The sequence below is a fragment of the Chiloscyllium plagiosum genome, chromosome 31 (assembly GCF_004010195.1).
Source record: "Chiloscyllium plagiosum isolate BGI_BamShark_2017 chromosome 31, ASM401019v2, whole genome shotgun sequence".
Classification (NCBI taxonomy): domain Eukaryota; kingdom Metazoa; phylum Chordata; class Chondrichthyes; order Orectolobiformes; family Hemiscylliidae; genus Chiloscyllium; species Chiloscyllium plagiosum.
Genome location: NC_057740.1, coordinates 3,275,206 through 3,302,012, shown reverse-complemented (window position 1 = coordinate 3,302,012; position 26,807 = coordinate 3,275,206). Strand labels below are relative to the sequence as shown.

At 44.7% G+C, this 26,807-nt stretch overlaps 1 protein-coding gene across 4 annotated transcripts in view; it reads right to left on the bottom strand.

Moving 5' to 3' along the window:
- The window catches only part of rfx2 (regulatory factor X, 2 (influences HLA class II expression)), a 141,604-nt gene that overhangs the window by 78,099 nt on the left and 36,698 nt on the right, over positions 1-26,807 (bottom strand). For 2 of the 4 annotated variants that reach the window (XM_043720815.1, XM_043720814.1), the window contains exons 2-4: positions 18,100-18,229; positions 7,251-7,328; positions 6,788-6,876 (exon numbers count right to left, since the gene is read on the bottom strand). In XM_043720815.1, coding sequence (XP_043576750.1) covers positions 6,788-6,876; positions 7,251-7,328; positions 18,100-18,219 — 287 coding nt within the window. In that variant the 5' untranslated portion in view covers positions 18,220-18,229. Of the gene's footprint in view, positions 1-6,787; positions 6,877-7,250; positions 7,329-18,099; positions 18,230-18,500; positions 18,959-26,807 lie in introns of those variants that run through there. The other 2 variants (XM_043720817.1, XM_043720818.1) reach the window with 2 other exon arrangements.

The following is a 26,807-nucleotide window of genomic DNA, read 5'->3' as shown; positions in this document are numbered from 1 at the left end:
CCCTCCTCCCTACCTTTTATCTTAGCCTGCTTGGCACACCTTCCTCATTCCTGAAGAAGGGCTTATGCCCGAAACGTCGATTCTCCTGCTCCTTGGATGCTGCCTGACCTGCTGTGCTTTTCCAGCAACACATTTTTCAGCTCTGAAGTCACTTGCAGTTTGACCTTCCCCAAGATTAAATTGCATTAAATATTTTTTAAACTCTTTTCAATTATAAGTTGCAGTGCTCGTGCATATGCGAGTTCTATGTATGATCAGCAAAAAGAGGTAAATGGCCTCATGAGGTTGGCATTGACCAGCCATTAACCAGGTTACCTGCCCTCCTATTTCAGAACAGATGGGTCATTTACTTGACATCATAAACATCTAGTTTACGTTCCAAATTTTAGGTTTTACACATCTTTAATTTCTGCAGCACTAATTACTCAGTCATTTGCTCATTGTTTTTCATAAATGTGACCATATTACTTGTTTTATTTTACAATATTAAAACCTGAAGTGTAATGGTTGCACGCCATTCCCAAGGAGGTACTGTCTCTTTCTGAGAGATCCTAACACATGGTTCTCCAATCTTTCAGCTGATGAGTTGAAAACAGTGATAGACAAACCCAGGTACGAAACATTCAACTGCCTAAGGAGTGTGCCAATAGACAACAGCGACAGAATGAACCCTATTTATTTCATTTTCTTTCATAAGTGTAAAAACAAAACATCACATACTATTCCGAGTGACAAGTTATTTTCCTGGTTATCTATTATCTATGTTGTGTCCAACATGGAGGTTTCCCTCTCAATCTAACTAGTTTGACTGGTTTTCCCATTTTTGCTAGGAGGACTGGTTTTTAAAAAACTCTGTACATTCAACCCCACCCTAGAATGTGGCTCCCTATGCACCACGTCTGACTATCATCAAAAGGAATCATCTTAACCTTGTGCACCTGAAAGTCACTCAATTGGCTCTTCAAGACCAAATAAATTCCCCTTCAACCTCAGGAAACAAAAAAAATTGTGCATGACCCCTGTCATTCCTAATTATATGTAACTTAACCTCAATGTGGTTGCAGTTTAAAGCTGCTATATCTTTCTCCCCCAGTTATCTCTTACAGATAATTAGTATCCAGCCAGGCTGTAATTTCTCAATTTTCTTCGTCTGGAAGCCTCCACAACCTCTCTCCTTCTGGAACATCTCCGCTTGATTACATTCCTTCACAACCATAACTATTGTGCTCAGCTCAACATTTTACATTACATCCTTAGCCTTTGGGTACATACAACATTATATAATTCCAAACTCGAACCAAATTAAATACACAATTTAGTATGTATTAGATACAAATTGGAGACAACAAAAAAACTGTAGATGCCAGAGATCTAAAAACAAACAAACAGAAAGCTTTGAAGAAATTCAGCAGGTCTGGCAATACACGTGAAGAAAAACTAAAATTAATATTTGGAATCTAATGAGTTTTCTGAAGAAGGGACTCGAAACTTTGACTGTTTCCTCTCCACAGATGCTGTTAGGCCTGTTGAGCTCCTTCTTTTATTGTGAACATGGACAGTTTACAGATTTGTCCTCATCTTACAATCTGAACTTCACTAGTAGTTAAAAGACAAAGAACCTCATCACCATCAAGAATATTTACAGGACAGATATCTTTAAGCCACTAATGCTCAGTTTTAATACTTCAAAATTGTGAATAAACATGAATGCACAATCTGCAAAATAGAATTAACCTACATTTTAGAAGTTAATTTGTTTATTGAAAACTATAAAATTAGATAATACATCACATTTTCCACTTTGTAGTCCTGACAGTTACAAGGTATGACGTACTTTAAGGTTAATCACTCCTAACAAACAGAACCTTTACACTTCAGTAGCAAAAATCAAGTAGTACAGACAAGACAGAGGTAGCAGCTTGGGTCTAATGTTTCTCATCTTTGCTTCCACAAAATAGTAGGCAATGCTGTCCCTTTCAATTCGGCCAAGCCTTGTGCTCCAAACTCTTCCTGGAATGTCAGGATTATCCTTAGACTTACTCTATTCACAGATCCCACACCCATTTCAGTGCTTACAAAGCTTAAAATTTCACTGTCCGACCTCTAAATTCGATCAGAGGGCAAAAAGTCACTAAAGGCAATCTTAACTTCCTAATTTTTCAAACTGCATTGCAATTGCTCGTGAAAATACAAATGGACTTTTGTTGGGAAAAGGAAGAGAATGAAAGTACATAGCATGCAAGAAAACCTGATACCTATAAAAGAAAGACATCAGTAGTACTGAATATTAGAATGGTGTATTGTATCGTAGAATCATAGGATGGTGCCAAACATGAAACAAGGACTCCACAACATGATAAAGCGGGTAGTACTACTCAGTTGGACCTGAAATCAACCTTTTCCTGTCAGGGGTTGATACACGTGTCAATTGTATTTGGAGATCTGAATGATAAGAAGGGAGGAGGTAAAAGAGTAAGCTTGCATTTCCTATGTATGAATAGGAGGGGGTGGGGGTGGTGATAGTAGATAGGGTGTTGCAAAGGGAGCACTTTCTTTGGCTTGCGGAGAGGGGGTATTGTGTGGGTGGATGTGATGGAGAATGATCTATTGAATATGAAGCAGGTGGTGTGGAAGGTGTAGACTCAGAACCACTTTGTAGCTCTGGAAGAGGAGGATAAATGCTGAGAGCAGAAACTCCAAATACAATCACATACAACTGTGGTTTACCTGTATTTCTTTCTGCATAGTGTTCGGTATTCATTTCACAGTGCAGTCTGAACATTGGGGTGACCAAACTCAGGACTGAGTGACTACCTTCATTCAGGTTATGTGATTGAGCTTCTGGCATCCTTGATTTTAATTTTCTGCTATACTCCCATTCTGACCTCTACCTTCAGCCTCCTATACTGTTCCAATGAGGTTCAATGTGAACTTAAGGAACAGGACCACACTTTTCAATCAGATCTCTGGACTTGTGGAATTCAACACTTCAGACCATAATCTGTACTTCTTTTCAAGTATGGTCAGTGATAATTCAATTCTCTGTCATTCATATTTGGTCTGAACCCATCTTTCTGTTTTGATTCCATCACTATCTCTTTTTGCCTTACACTACCATTCCTTTTATGACTTAATCTCACCATCAAATGCTTCATTTAGTTTTGAAATCGTTGCACTATAATCTGGGTTTTTAGGGAAAAGTGAAGAGGCTCAAAAACTGATGGTGAAGTGGACTCCAGCATTGGGGTAAGTGATAGAGGCTGTACCACTGGGATGAACTATACCCGAGCCATACTGGGACCAGGACAACTGGTCACACATCTGTGCAAATGTAATTTAGGAGGAACATCTCAAGTGCTGTCGAATGTGACTCCAGATATATACAATGCAATACAGAACAAGAACAGACCCTATGGCCTACGATGCCTGCGCTGATTCTTGATTCTTATTCAGACCCACTACTTTTGTCCAGTGCAGTAGTTTTTAAGCCCTCTCTTCACATTCTGGTCATGAGTCTATCAAGATACATCTTAAACATTGCTGACATGCCTGCTTCCACCACCTCCACTGGCAATGTATTCCAGCACCCACTGGAAACATTTCCCCACACCTCGAACCTGTACCTTCGTTGTTGACCTTTCCTCCCTCGGAAAAAGCCTCTTGACCTTTCACACTATCTAAGCCTGTCAATCTTCTACAGCTTTATTCGATTGCCTTTCAGCTGCTGCCTTTTCAGTGAAAAGTTTAACCAAGCTGCCTTATAACTAAAACCTTCCAGAACAGACAACATCCTGGTAAGCCTTCTATGCACCTTCTCCAAAGTATTCATGTCCTTCTGGTAGTGTGGTGAGCAGATTTATAAACAATCTTCCAAATGTGACCTAAACAAAGTCTTGTACAGATATAAAATAACTTGCCAACTGTTTTATATTCAATGCCCCAGCCCATGAAGGCAAGCAGCTGTATGCTTTCTTGACCACATTATTTGCCTGCGTTACCACTTTCAGGGATCTCTAGACATGCACACGCAAATCCCTGTACATGTCAATAGCCCTAAGGCACCTGCAATTTATTGTATAATTCACACCTGAATTTGATCTTCCAAAATGCATCACCTCACATTTGTCCAGATTAAATTCCATCTGTCATTTTTCTGCCCAAATCTGCAATCTACATTCCGCTGTATCCTTTGACAATCCTTCGCACTATCTGCAATCTGCCAATTTTGTGTCATTTGCAATCTTACTAATCAGACCATCTACATTTTCCTCCAGATCATTTATATATTACTAAGGTTCAAGCACTAATCCTTGTGGAATACCACTAGTTACTGATTTCCATTTTGAAAAGTACCCTTCCATTGTTACTGTATGACCAAGCCAGTTTTCTATCCATCCAGCCAGATTACCCCAGATCCCACAAGACTCTACTTCATGTACTAGTCTGCCATAAGGTGCCTTTCTACCTTCTCTATATTCTTCAAGGATTTCGTCTGTTTTTACTTACCTAGACCTTAGCTGATAAGGTGAGAGGGAAAGAGTTTTAAAAAAAAAAAGAGACCTAAAACACAACTTTTTCATGTAGAGGGTGGTGCGCGTATGGAATGTGCTGCCAGAGGAAGTGATGGAGTCTTATACAATTACAACGTTTAAAAGGCATCTGAATGGGTACATGAATAGGAAGGATTTAGACGGATACAGGCCAAATGCTGACAAATGGGACTAGATTAATTTAGGATATCTGGTTAACATGGACAAGTTGGACCGAAAGATCTGTTTCCGTGATGTACATCTCTGTGACTCTAATTTCCTAAGGTTCTGAGATCTGCCATTGCTGTCTTCTTTTACACTGGAACACGCCTGCCCTCCACTCTAATCAATGGTCCTTAAAAGACTCCCATGTCAGATCTGGATTTTACCTCAAATAACCGCTCCCAATCCACAATTTCAGATTCTTGCCTAATTTGGTTATAGTTGGCCTTCCTCCAACTTAACACCTTCGTCCAAGTTCCACTCTTGTCCTAATCAATAAGTATCTGAAAACTTACTGAATTGAGATCACTATTTCCAAAATGCTCCCCTGCTGAAATTTTGATCACCTTTTTGGCCTCAGGCAGGGTTCCAGAGGACTGGAGAATGGCCAGTGTTGTTCCTTTGTTTTAGAAGGGAAACAGAGATAATACAGGTAATTACAGGCATGTGAGCCTGAAGTCTGGTGGGGAAGCTGTTGGAGAAGATACTGAGAGACAGGATTTATTTATATTTGGTTATCAGAAACTGCAGCAGGACCTTGATCAGCTGGGGAGCTGGGCTGAGAAATGGCAAATGGAGCTTAATATAGATAAGAGTGAGGTCTTGCATTGTGCAAAGTCAAATCAAGGTAGGAATTTCTTGGTGAATGGTAGGGCCTTAAGGAGTGTAGAGGAATAGACTGACCTTGGAGGGGAAAGTATAAAAGGGGCAACTTTTTTTTTTAAATCACAGAGGGAGGCGCGCATATGGAATGAGCTGCTAGTGGAAGTGGTTGAGGCGAGTACATTAACAAAATTTGAAAGGCATTTGGACAAATATATGGATAGGAAAGGTTTAGAAGGATATGGGCCAAGAGCAGGGAAATGGGGTTAGCGTGGATGGACATGTTGGTCAGCACAGACCAATTTGGGCCAAAGGATCTGTCTCCATGCTGGAGGACTATGACCTGGCAGGTTCATTTCCCAATAACAGGTCCATTGGGCCCTCCTGCCTCATTGGACTATCCACATTCTGTTTCACTAAGTCCTCCTGGACACACACAAATTGATCCCCAACTAAATCCCCAACACTAAGGGAGCCCCAGTCAATATGGGAGAAGTTAAAATCACCCACCACAACAACCCTGTTATTTTCACATTTTTCCCATATCTGCCAACATATCTCTTCATCTATCGCAGGCTACCAGCTGGGAGATCTGTAGTACAATCCCAGCATTGTGATTGCACTCTTCTATTCTTGAGCCTCTACCCATAATGCCTTGCTGCAAGATGCCTCCTGGTGCCCTTCCTCAAAAAAGCTGTGACATGCTCCCTTACCAGTAATACAATTCGCCCACCTCTTTTGCTTCCTCCTCGGTCTCATCTGAAACATCGGTGTCCCAGAACGTTAAGCTGCCAATCCTGTCCCTCTTTCAATCTTGTCTCCATGACAGCAATATCATAATTGCACACACTAATGCAAGCTTTAAGTTCACCTGTCTTAACCATTACACTTCTTGCATTGAAGCAAATATACTCCAAGCCTCCAGTTTTGCTGAGCTGAGCAACGAGGAGAAAGTTAGGTCTGCAGATGCTGGAGATCAAAGTTGAAACTTTATTGCTGGAACAGCACAGCAGGTCAGGCAGCATCCAGGGAACAGGAGATTCGACGTTTCGGAACAGGAGATTCGACGTTTCGGGAAGGGCCTGTGCCCGAAACGTCGAATCTCCTGTTCCCTGGATGCTGCCTGACCTGCTGAGCTGAGCAACTCCTCCCTGACTGCTCTTCCTCTTACCTGTATTTGCCTCAGACTTAAGCTCTTCCCCAGACTCTATAGTTACTGACTTCCTGCTCCGGTTCCCAAGCACCCCCTCACACTAGTTTAAATCCTCCAGATAAGTATAAATTATCATCTGTGGGATTTAAGAAGGATAGAAAAGTATTTAAGAGGCAAAAGTATTAAAGTGAATAAAGAGATGGCAGAGAATTGAGATTAAAAAGAGCTGCCAAGACGAATAGAAATGGCAACATTAGTTGATCAAATGTTGGTCACTTACATAGTCCCATTGGCGTAGACTGCATCCCCACCCTCCACATATTGAACTTGTGATGGATAAACATGTTGAACTGACTGCACCTGTTGAACCTAAAACAAATACAAAAAGTATTAACCAAACCAAGACTGGAATCTCGCAACACTCAGTATTTTATCAAGAACCCAGGCCATGTGCAAGTCAAGCTGCTTTTCAATCCCAAAGAGTTATCCATGTCACAACTGAGGGAGAATATCTTGGAAGGAGTGCCGGGGCACCTAATAAATCCTGGCACTGCAAAAGGGCAGAAAAGGGGAGACAGGAATTATTAAGAAGTCAACAAACTTTTGCATCCCTAAGCAACTCCATCATATTTTACCTCTGCACTAAAAGTCATGGGAAAGAAATCAAAATAGCAAGATGATCAAGAAAAAAAATTAGATTTGGCCACACTGCTGTCTCCTTCAGGTTTACCGCCCTTTCTTACCTGCTGCACTCTCTGAACCTGAAGTTGCTGTACCTGGCCTCCTTTCTGAGCAGAACCTGTTGCCTGGACCACCAGCCGCTGTGGGCAACAAAGAGTAAAGGTAAGCCACTGTCTCCTCCAATTATTTGTGAAGGATGCAAGGTTAAACTTTTCAGTTTGTTGGTCCAAGTGTAACTTGATTTTTTTAACAAATCTGAACTGTACCAATTATTCCAAGGCTAGGTGGGCCAACCAGCCATTCCTCAGCCTTTGTTAAATTCAAGACAACTCTTCATGGTCAATCTAGCTCTGATTTCTCAGTTTTGGTCATGAAAACATCTTTATTCTTCACAATTCTAAAATGCAGCTGCCACAGGTGCAATCAGGAGCACAAACTCATGACCATTGCTCCACTTTTAACTAACACCCCAATGTGCTATGCTTTTAGGTTTACTTCAAGAACTGACCCCAGTCCTGATATATGGGGATGGATAAGTGTCATGAAACAAAGTTCTCACCCAGTTTAGTTGAGGTTTTAAATCAGTTTATCTGAAATGGATTAATACTTTTGTTTGGGAAATTTCAAATAAACATATTTAAACCTTGTACTAGAAAATCCCAATTCTTAGTGTCGATACCGCCTACCTACAATTAATCAATGAAAAGTGTAAAATTTCAGGCTGATTTGTCTAATTTCAGGATCAAATAGAAAGAGAAAGGAAGGGGAGAAAAGGGAGAGAGATGGGGGGAGGGAGAGACACGAGAGATGGGGGGAGGGAGAGACACGAGAGACAGAGAGAGAGCGAGGCGCGCGCGCACAGAGAGAGAGCGAGGCGCGCGCGCACAGAGAGAGAGCGAGGCGCGCGCGCACAGAGAGAGAGCGAGGCGCGCGCGCACAGAGAGAGAGCGAGGCGCGCGCGCACAGAGAGAGAGCGAGGCGCGCGCGCACAGAGAGAGAGCGAGGCGCGCGCGCACAGAGAGAGAGCGAGGCGCGCGCGCACAGAGAGAGAGCGAGGCGCGCGCGCACAGAGAGAGAGCGAGGCGCGCGCGCACAGAGAGAGAGCGAGGCGCGCGCGCACAGAGAGAGAGCGAGGCGCGCGCGCACAGAGAGAGAGCGAGGCGCGCGCGCACAGAGAGAGAGCGAGGCGCGCGCGCACAGAGAGAGAGCGAGGCGCGCGCGCACAGAGAGAGAGCGAGGCGCGCGCGCACAGAGAGAGAGCGAGGCGCGCGCGCACAGAGAGAGAGCGAGGCGCGCGCGCACAGAGAGAGAGCGAGGCGCGCGCGCACAGAGAGAGAGCGAGGCGCGCGCGCACAGAGAGAGAGCGAGGCGCGCGCGCACAGAGAGAGAGCGAGGCGCGCGCGCACAGAGAGAGAGCGAGGCGCGCGCGCACAGAGAGAGAGCGAGGCGCGCGCGCACAGAGAGAGAGCGAGGCGCGCGCGCACAGAGAGAGAGCGAGGCGCGCGCGCACAGAGAGAGAGCGAGGCGCGCGCGCACAGAGAGAGAGCGAGGCGCGCGCGCACAGAGAGAGAGCGAGGCGCGCGCGCACAGAGAGAGAGCGAGGCGCGCGCGCACAGAGAGAGAGCGAGGCGCGCGCGCACAGAGAGAGAGCGAGGCGCGCGCGCACAGAGAGAGAGCGAGGCGCGCGCGCACAGAGAGAGAGCGAGGCGCGCGCGCACAGAGAGAGAGCGAGGCGCGCGCGCACAGAGAGAGAGCGAGGCGCGCGCGCACAGAGAGAGAGCGAGGCGCGCGCGCACAGAGAGAGAGCGAGGCGCGCGCGCACAGAGAGAGAGCGAGGCGCGCGCGCACAGAGAGAGAGCGAGGCGCGCGCGCACAGAGAGAGAGCGAGGCGCGCGCGCACAGAGAGAGAGCGAGGCGCGCGCGCACAGAGAGAGAGCGAGGCGCGCGCGCACAGAGAGAGAGCGAGGCGCGCGCGCACAGAGAGAGAGCGAGGCGCGCGCGCACAGAGAGAGAGCGAGGCGCGCGCGCACAGAGAGAGAGCGAGGCGCGCGCGCACAGAGAGAGAGCGAGGCGCGCGCGCACAGAGAGAGAGCGAGGCGCGCGCGCACAGAGAGAGAGCGAGGCGCGCGCGCACAGAGAGAGAGCGAGGCGCGCGCGCACAGAGAGAGAGCGAGGCGCGCGCGCACAGAGAGAGAGCGAGGCGCGCGCGCACAGAGAGAGAGCGAGGCGCGCGCGCACAGAGAGAGAGCGAGGCGCGCGCGCACAGAGAGAGAGCGAGGCGCGCGCGCACAGAGAGAGAGCGAGGCGCGCGCGCACAGAGAGAGAGCGAGGCGCGCGCGCACAGAGAGAGAGCGAGGCGCGCGCGCACAGAGAGAGAGCGAGGCGCGCGCGCACAGAGAGAGAGCGAGGCGCGCGCGCACAGAGAGAGAGCGAGGCGCGCGCGCACAGAGAGAGAGCGAGGCGCGCGCGCACAGAGAGAGAGCGAGGCGCGCGCGCACAGAGAGAGAGCGAGGCGCGCGCGCACAGAGAGAGAGCGAGGCGCGCGCGCACAGAGAGAGAGCGAGGCGCGCGCGCACAGAGAGAGAGCGAGGCGCGCGCGCACAGAGAGAGAGCGAGGCGCGCGCGCACAGAGAGAGAGCGAGGCGCGCGCGCACAGAGAGAGAGCGAGGCGCGCGCGCACAGAGAGAGAGCGAGGCGCGCGCGCACAGAGAGAGAGCGAGGCGCGCGCGCACAGAGAGAGAGCGAGGCGCGCGCGCACAGAGAGAGAGCGAGGCGCGCGCGCACAGAGAGAGAGCGAGGCGCGCGCGCACAGAGAGAGAGCGAGGCGCGCGCGCACAGAGAGAGAGCGAGGCGCGCGCGCACAGAGAGAGAGCGAGGCGCGCGCGCACAGAGAGAGAGCGAGGCGCGCGCGCACAGAGAGAGAGCGAGGCGCGCGCGCACAGAGAGAGAGCGAGGCGCGCGCGCACAGAGAGAGAGCGAGGCGCGCGCGCACAGAGAGAGAGCGAGGCGCGCGCACAGAGAGAGAGCGAGGCGCGCGCACAGAGAGAGAGCGAGGCGCGCGCACAGAGAGAGAGCGAGGCGCGCGCACAGAGAGAGAGCGAGGCGCGCGCACAGAGAGAGAGCGAGGCGCGCGCACAGAGAGAGAGCGAGGCGCGCGCACAGAGAGAGAGCGAGGCGCGCGCACAGAGAGAGAGCGAGGCGCGCGCACAGAGAGAGAGCGAGGCGCGCGCACAGAGAGAGAGCGAGGCGCGCGCACAGAGAGTGCGAGGCGCGCGCACAGAGAGTGCGAGGCGCGCGCACAGAGAGTGCGAGGCGCGCGCACAGAGAGTGCGAGGCGCGCGCACAGAGAGTGCGAGGCGCGCGCACAGAGAGTGCGAGGCGCGCGCACAGAGAGTGCGAGGCGCGCGCACAGAGAGTGCGAGGCGCGCGCACAGAGAGTGCGAGGCGCGCGCACAGAGAGTGCGAGGCGCGCGCACAGAGAGTGCGAGGCGCGCGCACAGAGAGTGCGAGGCGCGCGCACAGAGAGTGCGAGGCGCGCGCACAGAGAGAGCGAGGCGCGCGCACAGAGAGAGCGAGGCGCGCGCACAGAGAGAGCGAGGCGCGCGCACAGAGAGAGCGAGGCGCGCGCACAGAGAGAGCGAGGCGCGCGCACAGAGAGAGCGAGGCGCGCGCACAGAGAGAGCGAGGCGCGCGCACAGAGAGAGCGAGGCGCGCGCACAGAGAGAGCGAGGCGCGCGCACAGAGAGAGCGAGGCGCGCGCACAGAGAGAGCGAGGCGCGCGCACAGAGAGAGCGAGGCGCGCGCACAGAGAGAGCGAGGCACGCGCACAGAGAGAGCGAGGCACGCGCACAGAGAGAGCGAGGCACGCGCACAGAGTGAGAGAGGCACGCGCACAGAGAGAGAGAGGCACGCGCACAAAGACACAGAGTGAGAGAGCAAGGCAGCGAGAGAGAGCCAGAGACAGAGGGAGGGAAACAGAGACAGCCAGAGAGACAGAGGGAGGGAGACAGAGACAGCCAGAGATGGAGGGAGAGAGAAACACACAAAAGAGATTGGAGCCATCAGTTATGACAAAAGGTTGGCCTCTGGAACAAGCCAACTCAAATTCAACATGAGTATCAAGAACTGCACTCAAGCACTCAAGGGTCAACATCCTGGGACATGCTACAATGGTACAGTGAGGATTTCAGTTCAGCACTATGATAGGAGAACTCTATGCTAAATATGACCAATGTTACACCGAGCATACCTGCTCTTTCACGACATCTACAATGTTGCCCGGTGCCAGTCTCTATCACTGTCAAAAGCTACTAACGTGCAACTTTCTCCTACATCTTTCAGCAACTCTCAAATAGCATAGGCCATGAACTGTACAGGCATTTTTGATTTATCTAAATAACAAAAAAAATAGAAACGACAACCATTTTATGACCCTCAAGCCTGGTTGTAGAGAGTCAGAGTTTAAATGTTTTCACAGAATACTTGTTCAAGCTGCATGCTGACATTCTATTCCAATTTTCGTACTGGAGATTTAAAGAAAGATTTAAATCAACACAACTCCATTTTCTGGTGGACTATTCCATATTTGACATTTATGGAGTACATTTTCAAAACATTAATCTCAACAGAAAAAAATTTTAAAATTCTATTGTTGCCCTTGGGTGGCTTGCTCGACTACTTGAGGTCAATTAAGAAACAATCGTGCTCATGTAAACTTTCCTTCCTGGTCCTTTGACCTGCCTGCAGCCTTTGGAACCATGACCACACCATCATTGTACAGCCCCTCTCCATCCTCCACTCTCCTCCAGTTGGGTGCGATTGCTCTTACCTGGTCCCATTTACCTCTGTCTGATCAGAGCAAGAGAATCCCCTAGAATGGCCCTGCCCCATAACATTACCCAGCAATCTATCCTTCACCCCTTCCTATTTCTCATCAACATGTCATTCCTCAGTGACATCATCTGAAGGCAGATGTGTCAGTTTTCACACATACGCTCACAGCATTGAGTTCTGCTTCCCCATCAGCTCTCTCAATGACTCCACAACTGACATCCAGTACAGAATGAGTAATAATCTCCTCCAAATAGTGTGAAGACTGAAGCCATTGTTTTGGGTCCCTGTTCCAACTTGACACTTTGGTTACTGACTTCCTCCTTCTCCCTGGCAACCCAGTCTGCTTTTAATCTTGGTATCAACAATTTGACAGATGAGCTTCCAGCCTCAAACAAGATGTTAAGATGATCTATTTCATTTCCTACGTCAGCCCTCTGCTGAACTCTTTTTCATGTCTTCATTACCTCAAGACTGGACAATCCACTGCACTCCAACCTGGTCTCCGGAAACTTGACTTCTTCCATACTCTGGTTCTCATATTTCAACTCACATCAAGTCCTGTCCCTCTGTCATTCCTGTGTGCAATGATCTACACTGGTTACTGCTCATTCTCATCCTTTTTTTTTTAAACCTACCATGGCCTTTACTTTCCCATCTGTAACTTCCTTCAGCCCTACAACCCCTTTGAGACATGTGTGCTCCTCTAACTCTGGTCTCAGTTCCCACTTTAAAACTGCTCCGCCATCGCCAACTATGTTTTAAAACTCTGGAATAAAGAGTCACACACACACCGTCTTTGACATCTGGTTATTGCACTTAATATTTATATGGCTGTGTATTTTTCAACACTCTGGTAAACATGTTGGAATATTTTAATTCTTTCAGATATGCTATCCAAATACAGCATAATAGGATGTCTCAACATGCCTAACAAAGGATCATAAAGCAACACAGAAACTTAAAATTTTTAAAACTTTCACAGCTTGGGAGAATTTCTCAGTAGAACATTTCATGAGAACATGGAGTTATAAATTGAGTATTTTCAATAGCCACTATCATATGGACAATTTTTCAATTTTTGTTTTTGTGAAATGAGTCCAGATAGCTGTGACAGTGCAGTATCAGACTTTTAATCTGACGGTCCAGTGTTCAAATCCTTTGCAAATTATATAGCCCAGGCACAAACAACTCAGGCTTTAATAAAACAAACAACAGATGCCAAAGATCTCAAACAGACAGAAATTGCTGGGCAATTGTTTCATGAACAATTTTAGATAGGCAGCACAGTGGCGAAGAAGATTAAAACTACACTAGAAACTAAACAATAAAAAATAAAAAAAACGTTAAATAAAAAATAAAACAAGCAATTTGCAGCTGAACCACAAAAATGATGAGCCCAACTGCTTCACAAATGTTTTGAATTCAGTTGTGGATTGAGCATTGCTGGCAACATTCCACACTTGTGCACTTGCTCTACCTCTCTAATTGCTCTTTCTGAAGTAGCCCATCGATGTATCAAGTGAGGAATTGGCGTTTCAAAAGACATCTAATTAAGTGCAACATAATTGACTGGTTAGCAAAATTGAAACCCACAGGTTTAAAGTAAAAGTGACAGCATAGAAATTCACTAAGAGTAAGGGTGAAGTTGTTTTTCAGACTGGAATGAAGCATATAGTGACATTCTTGATGGATCCGATCTATGGCTTGGCCATTCACTTTTCAAGTTCACATGAAGGCTAAAACAGTACATACAGAAGCAGATTTTACTTCAGTGCTTAGAACAAGGTTATCTAGTCCGTTACGCTGAAAACGTGTTGCTGGAAAAGCGCAGGTCAGGCAGCATCCAGGGAACAGGAGAATCGACGTTTCGGGCATGAGCCCTTCTTCAGGAATGAGGAAAGTTTGTCCAGCAGGCTAAGATAAAAGGTAGGGAGGAGGGACTTGGGGGAGGGGCGTCGGAAATGTGATAGGTGGAAAGAGGTCAAGGTGAGGGTGATAGGGCAGACTGGGGTGGGGGCGGAGAGGTCAGGAAGAAGATTGCAGGTTAAGAAGGCGGTGCTGAATTCGATGGATTTGACTGAGACAAGGTGGGGGGAGGGGAAATGAGGAAACTGGTGAAGTCCGAGTTCATCCCTTGTGGTTGGAGGGTTCCTAGGCGGAAGATGAGGCGCTCTTCCTCCAACCGTCGTTTTGTTGTGGTCTGGCGATGGAGGAGTCCAAAGACCTGCATATCCTTGGTGGAGTGGGAGGGGAAGTTGCAATGTTGAGCCACAGGGTGGTTGGTCATCTAGTCCGTTAGGTTATTATCTTGGAGCTTATTAAATTATTTTGAGCATCCAGTATTGTTGAAGAAAAATTGAAATTCAGCTGATTCAATGTTACTATTGAAACCTGGGGCATTAACTTTACTTATGCTGCACAATCCAAATTCAGATGAGTGTTCTGCACAGCAACTTAATCAAAGCCTAGGTCCTGAGAAAATACTGAGACCTACAAGGGAAAGCTTCAGAGGAAGCATGAACATGAGAACACAAAAGGACAAATACAGTATCAGCAGCAACATGTTGAAAGGGAAATTAATAGCTATATTGTAAAGAGTTCTCATAAATCCAGTAATTATTATTAAACAGATTCAAGGTTTCTCAATGAAAAAGTGTACACAAAATTTGGAAGTAAAATGAAGTGATAACCAGACCTTAAGTGTGTTGATCCAAGATCTCATTTTCAACAGCTAAACATATTTCAAAGTAAAACGTAAAGTTGCCATAGTCCCAGAGTACCACAGGTCTTCTCACTCAGAGAATTGACTAGTGGTAGTTCAACCTGAATAAGCATGTGGAGAAAGGACTTTTCAAAGATCCTAAAATGTGACGCAATGTCAAACTATGAGGAGGTAGAAAAATTTTTCTTCAGGATATTTGCTACACTGATGAAAGAGACCACAGGTAGCTGTCCCAACATGAATCTGCACTCTCAGTACTTGCAGTAGCAAGTACTAAAGGTTTTGTATAATGCTGCCATTAATGGTTGTCGTGAGCTTGAAGTAGCGCAGTCCATCTCATGCAGGGTTCACACTCAGTACCATTAGGAGGAGTTTGACCAAACCGCAAAGGGTGTTATTTCTGAATGAGGATAGTTTACACATTGGAGGGAGACTTGCAAGTGGTAGCATTCTTATGAACCTGGCGCTACTATTCTTTTAGGTAGTAGGAAGTGCTGTTGGAGGAAGCTTGACTAATTGGTGCAGAGCATCTTGTAGAAGATACACAAGGCTGTGCACAGTGGTGGAGGAAATAAGCAGGTAGATCGATGGTTCAGGTTCCAAATGAGCAGCAGCTTTATTCTGGATGGAGCTCCACTCATCCAAACAAAGAGAGAGCATTTCATCAGATTTCCGACTTCTGCCTTATATTACGGACCAGACCAAACCACCTCAAAAAGTATAATAAAGAAGATAACTTAGACTCCCACTTTGACTTACACTCTTGCATTTAAAAATAAGATAATGTGTTCCAGGTGCAATTCAATTGATGAAATTACCAGGTTGAAGCAAAACACACTTGATCAGAGATGAGAGTTAAAATACAAACAAAAGAAAGAAGAATTGGAATAACAACTCTATTGGAAAACTTAATACAATAACAGATTATTTAATTATTAAACAGCAACTGTTCAAATATAGTTACAGCCCATAAACACACCCTTGACAAAGGCAAATTCAGTAAAATAGAAGTTGTCTCACATGCAATTCTAGAGAACTCAAACTTCTAGCTGTGACAGAGAGGAATAACAGCTTCTACATTCAGCTTCAAGACACCAGCAACTTAAGGTTAAAATGCTCATTCTGTCAGAGCTGGACCCGCTCCCTTCCTGCTGCTTCTATTTTTCCAACTTGAAAAAAAAAACAAAGCTAGCTGGGTTCAGAGCAGACAGCTCTGCTCCAAGTTTACAATACTTGCTTTACCAAAAAAAATCCATCTCATAACATGGCAGCACGGTGGCTCAGTTCTGGAGGCAAGTCCAGGACAGAGACCAGCGCGTGGACACAGCGACACCTCATGGTCTGAAGCCCAACAGGCATGAATTCAACAGAAAAGGACTATAATTGAAGTACTTTAAGGATACTTATCATTCTGGACTTTTAAAATTTTAATCCCATGCTAGTCTATTTTTTTCTACTAACACCACTTAAAATATCTGTTCCTAGGTACGCTGTACCTACAAATGCACCAACAGACGATATTATAAACTTTGCACTCATTTGAGTGCATGCGACAATAAAGGCTATTCTAATTCAAAATTGCTTCTAGCCATTCCTCATCAACTACTCTAATCATAATTTTCTACCTTAAAAATATGCTGCCAATCTTCAGTCACCTATTCTCTATGACTATCTTAAACCTCCTGCAGAACGTGTGAAGGAGAAGAACTGAAGTTCATCTTCAGTCAGTTTTAGATTTATTCATGAAGTGAAATAATACAAGTGTATAGCTCAAACCCTACAATCACTGCATCAGTATCAATATGCACTCGTTTATATTCTGGAGTTATAAACAAAAAACAAACTACTGGTGAATCATCTTTTACAGGGGCCACTTCTAAATGATAACACTGTGACAAAACTGCTCCTTTAAAAACAGAGGTCATAAATGACAAACTCTGAAAAGTCTGGGGGTTGAAGGTTTTTAGGGACAATTTGTTTTTTTAATATTCATTCACAACTTGAGGGCATCACTGTCTAGACCAGCATTTATTGCCCACATGGCAGTTGTGAGTCAACCGCATTACTCTGGGTCTGGAGTCACATGTAGGCCAGACCAAGTAAGGATGGCACTAAAGGACATTAGTGAACCAGTGGGTTTTTCCAACAATTGACAATGAATTCATAGTCATCATTAGATTCGTAATACAAATTTTTTATTGACTGCAAATTCCATTATCTGCCATTGCGGGATTCAAACCTGGTTCCCCAGAACATTATCTGAACCTCTGGACTAACAATCTAATAATAATACCACAAGGCCATTGCCTCCCCCTAAATTTGATAATAGCTAACAGGTACTGTCTCAGGCAGAAGGCTTTCAAAAAAAAAACACTTGTACAAAAAAGGGGTGTGCCCAGTTCTCCCAGCTCAGCTTTTCTCCAGTTTGGTTAGTTTTTTTTAAGCAGTAGTGTAGAAAAGCTGCTGGACCCACAGAAGCAGGTCCAGGCTGCTACTCTCTCTGTGACTTCTATCCTGTAAAAACCTGCGTTTGCTTATTCCTTTTGCGCCCAAGGGGCGTTTATGGGAATTGTTCTAAGTATTTGGAACAGCATTATTAAGTTGAGATGATTGTTGAGTTTTCAGAGAGGTTAGATTATTCGGTATTCTATTTTTTCTTGTTTGTGTCTCATTCAGTAATCTTGCAATTTTATTTTAAAAAATTATTTAAGTGGTTTGACCAGTGGCATTTCTCCTGGAATATCCACGTTACACCTGCTAAAACAACTCGCAAAGTTACAGTCTGGACTACCTTCTTGAAATGTTTTGAGGGGGTTGGCCTGGTCCATAACAATACTGCATTATTTCAGAATTTTCTGCAAAGTAATATAAACTTCACCAGCTGAGGGAAACAGTTTCATGATTGGAAACCTGAGACACACATTGGGATTTTCCTTGATGAATCCATCAAAGCAAGAATCATTGCCCATAGACCAGAGAGAGTAAAAGTGCACATCCCTGTACCTGAAGACACAATCACCATTTATACATTTAACACTTTGTAAGAACCCTGCTGGTAAAGACTTGAAGAATAATTAGCGAAACACTTAAAGATTCATGGTCAAGAAGCACCTGAGCTTTTGGAATTGAACAGACCCTACAGAAACTATAAAAGGACTCTTAAGGCACAGAGTTCGGGTCCCTAACTCTTGACCAGGAGGCCCGGGTTCAAAGTCCCACCTGTACCAAAGGTGCGTAATAACACCCCTGAATAGGTTCATCAGCAAGTATGTAGAGATTAAGCAGTCTTATTTTCATATAACTTACAATTTTGACAGCACAGCTGTCTAACGGATGTCAGTGCCCAAGATACACACCTGTTGTGGTGCTGCCACTTGCTGTACCACAGCAGCAGCTTGCACAGATGGTGGACCGGCAGCGGACGTCCGCAGGGTGACAGTAGATGCCGGTTCGGATGCACCCTCTGAACTCTGCATGCTAGTTTCTCTGGAAAGACAAATAAGCCATTAGCAATGTTTTAACAGACTGCCCATGGATAACAGAATTGCTGAGATTTGCATCATTTATGGTCCAGAGACAGGTTCTGGACAATGAAACATTAAAAACTGCTTCCATCACTATTTAAATTTTGATTTGCAATTCCGACATCAAACTTTTCATTATAAAGTTTTCAAACAAAAGCTCACTTATTTTTCACAACCTTAATACCATAACAAAGTGTTTCACAGTCAATGATAGGCTTTTGAAATGTAGTCACCAATGTAATGTTCCTTGGCATGCAACTCGCAGGAAAAGGGTCACAAACATCAATGAGAGAAATGATTTAATCCTCTGTTTTGCTGTGTTGGTTGAGGGATGAATATTGACTGGTAGACAGTGAGTACACTTGGTCCAAACAGAAAGCACAACCGATCAGGCAGCATCCAAGGAGCAGGAGATTCGATATTTCGGGCATAAGTCCTTCATCATTCTAATTGCAACTAAATAATTACAAATTGTCAACACATAACGAGTTATAGAAAGACAGATCAGACAAAGAAAGAAAATGGTGTCATGAACAGAGGGAAAGACAATTTAGTGGTCCCTATCCACAGGGTTTGCTGATATGATCTTTTGCCAATTAGAACACAGCATCTCAAATCTTCCTTCTCCAGATATTTTCACTTATTTGCAGCAAGCACAGGGTGATTAGCTCATACTTATTGAAGACTTTTCATGAATAAATCAAAGAGATGGCTTACAGCAACTGCTAAGGAGAAATAAACTGCTTTCTTTGGGTTTAAATTGCTTTTAAAAACTGCAGAGAAAAAAAAGGTCCATGCCTTCACAAGGTCTGATGGCTTCTACCTCAAACATTCATACCCACAAGTTGTTCAGTGACCTGAGGCAAATTACATTATTGTTGGCAGGCAGAGGCCTTGCTCATCGATAACTGGTCACCATATCACTGACCAATATGTTAGTGCTGCTAGCTGAATCTCCATTTGAACATAACCCCCACTGCCCCAGGTTCCAGGTCATCTGCAGCTAGGTTCCACCAATTCCCCCCCAACCCCAATTGAACATTAAAAACAGTAGTTTCAATGAGTGGCAGGTAACTTGATTTTAAAAAGTACAATAATCCTTCAACAATTCTTTGCTTAAGTAAAAAGTTCTTTCCCATTTCAGTCCACAAACAAGAACACAAAACAAAAGGTAGGAGGTTTACAGCAGCAACTATGCAGCCATTACCTGCTTATTGACACTCAGTTTGGATTCTGCCAGGAAACCTGACCTCATCCAGCTTTTGTCCAACCATGGATAATACAGCTGAACTCCAAAGCTGAGTGTGACTGTGCATAGCATCAAGGCAGCATTTGAAACAACACGGCAAAGAGCCAGAGAAAAACTAGAATCACTGGAATTGGACTAACTCTCCTTTGGTCAGAATCAAACCTGACAAAAGGAAGTTGGTTGTTGGGAGGTCCAAGGGCATTGCTGCAGAACTTTCTCACGGTAGCGTTTTAAGCCCTTCTACAATATCAACTGCTTCAATTTACCACCTGTTGCAGAAACTCTTGAAGGACTGGCCAGAACCAGTATGTGGTGAAGACAAGGTGTTCCACCACTGTTTGCTTATGAAGGGAGAAACTCTCCAGGGTCATAGGGCCAAAACAAGATTTAGTTGCATTTATTGTAATGAGGCAAACCTTAGCGCTTTTTGCTCAAAGTATTCCTATAGATATTTTACATTGGTGTGGCTTCTACAATTATCATTGAGGTAACATCAGAGAAAGTAGGATTGGTGGCGATGAACTAGCACAAAGAATACTTACCCAGTATCACAAGGAGAAAAAAATCCATAAGATCCAGAGGGGGAAAAGAAATAATTAAGCAAGGGGCAAGGAAGTTTAGCACTTTAAGAGCATTAATGTTTTAAGACACAGTCAGTCAGCAGAGATATGACTAAGAACGAGAGGTGGGAGCTGGAGTGGGGAGCGAGAGGTGGTAACTGCTTTGAAAGCAGCAAAACAAAAAGTTCAGTATTGCAAAGGGTAAAACTTAATTCAGAAGATGTTTAGAGGCACTGGGGCAAATGTGTGCTAGGACAGAAAAGCAAATCACATGTTGAAAACATAGGCCTTTATGAAGGAGGCCTTATGTAGAAGGTGCAACTGAAGGTGACAGGTACTCAAATTGAAGATTCCAAGGATTAAAAGGAACTATGAAAAATGGCACTAAGACCAGAAGTGAACTAGCTCTCTCTTCTTACAAAAAGCATCACTATTATCAACTCAAGACTGCAGATGCAGCTACAAGGAACAGTGAAAAGGTCTTACAAGAAATTTAGACTGAGGCTACAGAATTGGAAGGACCTCAATTCAATCTGAAAACCAAGTACATTTAAAGAATTCTAATGGAAGAGTGTAGCAGGACAGAAGTCAGTCAATTCTGACAGATTGCAGGGTAGCGAATGTAATGCCACTATTTAAAAAGGAACGAAAGAGAGAAAACAGAATTACAGATCAGTGATTCTGGTGTCAGTAAAAGGGAAGATGCTGGAGTCCATTATAATGAATTTTATAGCAGAGCAGTTCGAAAACAGCCGTAGAATCAGACACCGTCAGCTTGGGTTTGCAGATGGGAAAATATGATTGGCAAATATAGAATTCAAGGATTAATTAGTAAGTTTGATCACGGTGATCTGATGGACGTGGCTAACTTGGACTTTCTGAAGGCTTTCATCAAAGTTCTATATAGAGTCATAGAGATGTACAGCTTGGAAACACACCCATCAGTCCAACTCATCCATGCCAATCACATATCCTAAATTAATCTAGTTCTATTTCCCAGCATTTGGGCCGCATCCCTCTAAACCTTTCCTGTTCATGTACCCATCCAGATGCCTTTTAAAAGTTCCAATTATACTAGCCTCCACCACTTCCTCTGGCAGCTCATTCCATACACGTACCACCTTCTGCTTGAAAACATTGCCCCTTAGGTCCCTTTTATATCTTTCCCCTCTCAACTTACAACTATGCCCTCGAGCTTTGGGCTCTGCTACGCTTTGGGGAGGAGGGGAACACACCTTAGCTATTCCCCCTATCTATGCCCCTCATTATTTCATCAACTTCTTATAGAAGATCACCCTGCAGTCTCCACACTCCGCGGAAAGTAGACCGAGCCTATTCAGACTCTCCCTGTAGCTCAAATCCTCCAACCCTGACAACGTCCTTGGAAATCTTTTCTGAAGCCTTTCAAGTTTCACAACATCCTTCTGAAAGGAAGAATAGAATTGCACGCAATATTCCAAAAGTGGTCTAACCAATGTTCTGTACAGCCGCAAAATGACCTCCCAACTCCTGTACTCAATACTATGACCAATAAAGGAAAGCATACCAACGCCTTCTTCACTATCCTGTCTACCTGCAACTCCATTTTCAAGGAGCTATGAACCTGTACTCCAAGGTCTCTTTGTTCAACAACACTCCCTAGGACTTCACTATTTAGTATATAAATCCTGCCTTGATTTGCCTTTTCAAAATGCAGCACCTCATATTTATCCAAATTAAACTCCATTTGGCCCATCTGATCAAGATCCCGTTGTATTCTGAGTTAATCTTCTTTCGCTGTCTACTACACCTCCAATCATCTGCAAACATTCCTCTTACGTTTACATCCAAATCACTTATATAAATGAAGAAAAGCAATGGACCTAGTATCAATTCTTGTGGCACACCAATGGTCACAGACCTCCAGTCTGAAAAGCTTTTCTCCACCACCCGTCTTCTCCCTTCCATATAAAGAGATTAATGCACAAAAGTAAACAGCATAGGCTTAAGAGTAGTGTATTGAAATGAAAAGGAATGTGTTAGCAGACAGGTAACAGAAGGAATGAATAGGCCTTTTACTGAATAGTAGGCAGTGACAAGTGAGGTACCACAGGGATTGGTGAATAGCCCAACTACAGCCGAACAGCATGTGTTAATGACTTAAATGAAGGAACTCAATGTAATGTTGCCAACCGTTCCAGATGAGACAGCTGGGTGGAAAGGTGAGCTGTAAGGAGAATGCAGATATGTTGCAGTATTATTTGGGCAGGCTGAGTAGGTGGGCAAAAACATAGCAGATACAGTATAACGTGCATCAATGTAAGGTTATTCACTTTGATTGCGAAAATGAGAAGGCAGATTATTATTGCTTGGCAGTAAATTGAGAGGGGAGGGAACATTCAATGACACCTGGGTGTCCTCGTGCACCAATTGTTCAAAGTAAGTAGGTGCAGCACGCAGTAAAGAAGTAAATTGTTATGTTGGCCTTCACAGCGAAAGGATTAAAGTACAGGAACAATATGTCTTACTGCAATTACAGAGGACATTAGTGAGGTCACACCTGGAATATCGCTTGCAGTTTCAGTCTCCTTATCGGAGAAAGGATGTTATTGCTGATGAGGGAGTGCACTAAAGTTACTAAATTGATACCTGGATGGCAGGACTGACCTATGAGGATAGATTGAATTGGTTAAGATTTCATTCACTGGGAGTTTGGAAAATTGAGGAATTGTTATGCACGGGATCAGGCCAGACCCATCAAAACATTTCAAGAAAGTACCACAGACCCTAACTGTGCTAGTTATTTTAAGCAGGTGTAGCCAAAGTGCAGCACCTCACACTAACCCAGATTAAACTCCATCTGCCAATACTCCGCCCATAGCTGCAACTGACCTATATATCCCGCTGTATCGTTTGACAACCGTCTACACTATCCACAACTCCACCAATCTTTGTATCGTATGCAAACTTACTCACCCACCCATCCACATTTCCACCCAAGTCATACATATATATTACAAACATCAGAGATCCCAGTACTGATCCCTGCAGAACACCACTAGTCATGGATCTTCAGCCAGAAAAACACCCTTCCCCCCACTACTTTCTTTTACAGGCAAGCCAATTCTGAATCCAAATGGCCAAGGCACCAGAGATCGCAGGCATTTTAATCTTCTGGATGAGCCTACCATGAGCGACCTTGTTGAAAGCCTTACTAAAATCTACGTAGGCAACATCACTGCTCTACCCTCATGGAAGTTTTCGTGGAGGTCGTGATTAATCAAGTTCATAAGACATGACCTGCCCTGCACAAAGCCACACTGACTGCCCCTAATTAAATCATGCTTTGCCAAATGCACATAAATCCTATCCCTCATAATTCTCTGCAACAGTTTCCCAACCAGTGATGTGAGACTCACTAGTCTATTGTTTCCTGGACTATCCTTATTTTCCTTCTTGAACAGAGGAACAACATTAGCTACTCGCCAGTCCTCTGGGTCCTTTCCAGGGGCTAGTGAGGGTACAAAAATCTTGGTCAAGCCCCCCCACAATCTCCTCTCTTGCCTCTCTCTATAAGCAGGGGAAAATATCATCAGGCTCTGTGGAGATATCCACCTTAATATACTTTAGAGACCTGATATCACTTCTTTCTTGATCTCAAAATGCCCTAGCATATTAGCATTGCTCCAGACGAATCTCACTGTCCTCCACAACCCTCTTCCGGGTGAATACCAACACAAATGACCCACATTTGAGTGGTCCTACCTTCTCCCTAGTTATCCTCTTGTTTTTACATGTATGTTTAGAATGCCTTGGGATTCACATTAAAGCTATTTGCCAGGGTCATGTCTTGGCCCTTTCTTGTCTCCTAATCCCCTCAGAGTTTGTTCCTGTGTTATGTTCCTCAAGGGCTCTATCTGATTTTAGCTTCCTAAACTATACACAAGCTTCCTTCTTTTTCTTGACCAGATTTGTAATTTCCCCAGACATTCATCCTTTCCTACACCTTAATAGCCTCGCCCTTCTCACGAGCAGGAACACACTGTCTCTTGTTGTCTCATTTTTGAAGGGTTCCCACAGCCGTCTGTGACCTGTGAATATCCCTCCCAATCAACATTTGAAAGCTCTTATCTAATGCCATCAAAATTGGCCTTCCTCCAAATTAGAACTTGGACTTTTAGCTGTTTTTTGGATTTTGCTCTCTCCAGCAATTCTCCCAGTTATTGAATTATTCAAGGGACCCCAGTCAAAAAATAAATCAAAGTCTCCAGTGATCTGCAGAAACGGTTTGCATTGACCAGTGACTTTAGAGTTCAAGCAAAGTATACAGTCCTACATGCCTGTTATACAATCCACCATCCAAGGATTTCATGAAAGTCTAGTATTCCTTGGTGAAGGGATTATCAAACTGGTAAATTACAATTTGTTTATTTTCTTCAATTTATTCCTTATCTTTGTCAGTCTGTAAATGTGAGAATTGGGGTTTACATTCAAGAAAGATTGGGTTCAGACTGCAGAAACTAGATTGCTTGCAGTTCAACTGTGTTACGAATCCAGTGATCATGAGGCTGATTTGATTTGACTTGCTATGCAATGTTAAAAGTTTAATTTGGAATATCTCTCTGAATATTAGTATAACAGTAAAGGATTAAACTGCACAGACGGAACATTCTGGAAGTGGGTGGGGACCTTCATGCAGGAAGGCAGATGACTCCCACTCCATTTAGACAGTCATTTGTTACTACTCCCCAACTATTATCTAATTAATCTATCATCTAGCCTCCTTCATTCAGAAATACTTTCCTAGCCATCCCCCAGACAATCAGGTTCACTTGCATGATCATCCCCAATTCTGAAGCCCATCACACCTCCATTGTCTGGGGAAATAGCAGAGCCAGAACTCGTTTGCAGCGCCAACCTGAAACTAGGAAATATCACACCTACATCGCCTTGGGGAATCAAGGAGTCAGGAAATCGTCTGCATAACGATTCCCCAGGATTGGGGCATTTACATTTGCATCATCTCAGAGGATGATCTCATCCCCACCATAGTATCAGTGATAAAGTGATTATTTTTTTTTGGGGGGGGGGGGGTTATCTGTGAGCATTACTAACTGACCCGTATAAAAGGGAATTATTTTCTTTGTCCAAGGTCTCTCTTTTGACTCGACTTCGCACACCTGCTAGAAGGGGGTCACCTAGCTTGTACAAGCTATAATAAACTCTAACTGATTACAGATGTTGGTGTGTGCAAATTGCATCTCGAGCGTGAAACCTCAGGAAAAAGAACCTAACAGCTATCCCTGTCTCATAACCAGTGGTAGTGAAGTTCTTTAAATATCCCTTACCTTGTACCACATAAAAGACAACAAATGACTGATCTGGGAAAACGCTACATCTTAACATCCTTAGGTCAGAAGTGGGAAGTTCGCCAATTACATAATTTTCACTAGCTCATGCCCATGCGCAGCACCGTTTAGGCATGGGCTAAATGACCATTACTTGGACTGCCGCAGTGTTAAGGATTTAGATGGAAAGGAATTTGGTAAGTGCACACAAGAAAATTTTACTTTGACCTACTCTTGGGAAATAAGGCAGGGCAGGTGACTGTGATGTCAGTGAGGGAGCACTTTGGGCCAAGTGACCATAATTCTATTAGTTTTAAAATAGTGATGGAAAAGGATAGACTGAATCAAAAAGCTGAAGTTCTAAATTGGAGAAAGGCTTTTTTTTTAAAAACGGTATCAGGCAAATACTTTCAAAAGCTGATTGGGGGCAGATGTTCACAGGTAGAGGGATGGCTGGAAAATTTGAAGCCTTCAGAAATAAGATAATTAGAGCCCAGAGACAGCATATTCCTGTTAGGGTGTAAGGAATGCTGGATGTCTAAAGAAATTGAGGATTTGGTTAAGAAAAGAAGGAAGCCTATGTCAGGTATAGTCAGGATAGTTCGAGTGAATCCTTAGAAGAGTATAAAGGCAGTAGGAGTATACTTAAGAGGAAAATCAGGAGGGCAAAAAGGGACATGAAATAGCTTTGGCAAACAGGGCTAAGGAGAATCCTAAGGGTTTTTACAAATACATTAAGGGTAACTAGGGAGAGAATCGGGCCCCTCAGATCAGTGGGGCGGCCTTTGTGTGCAGCCACAGGAGATGGGAGAGATCCTAGACCAGTATTTTGCATCAGTATTTACTGTAGAAAAAGACATGGAAGATATAGAATGTAGGGATATAGATGGTGACACCTTGAAAAATGTCCATATTACAGACGAGGAAGAGCTGGATATCTTGAAACGCATAAAAGTAGATAAATCACCAGGACCGGAGATATTTGTATCATCAATTGTCACAGGTGAATTACCAGTATTTAGGAAAGGTGGTAAGGACAAGCCAGGGAACAATAGAGCAGTGAGCCTAACATCGGTGATGGGCAAGTTGTTGGAGGGAATCCTGAGGGACAGGACGCACATGTATTTGGAAAGGCAAGGACTGATTAGGGATAATCAACATGGCTTTGTGCGTGGGAAATCATGTCTCACAAACTTGATTGAGTTTTTTTGAAGATGTAACAAAGATGATTGATTAGGGCAGAGTGGTGGATATGATCTATATTGATTTCTGTAAGGCGCTCAACAAGATTCCCCATAGGAAACTGGTTAGCAAGGAATGGAATACAAGGAGAACTAGCCATTTGGATACAGAACTGGCTCAAAGGTAGAAGAGGGTGGTATTGGAGGGTCACTTTTCAGTCTG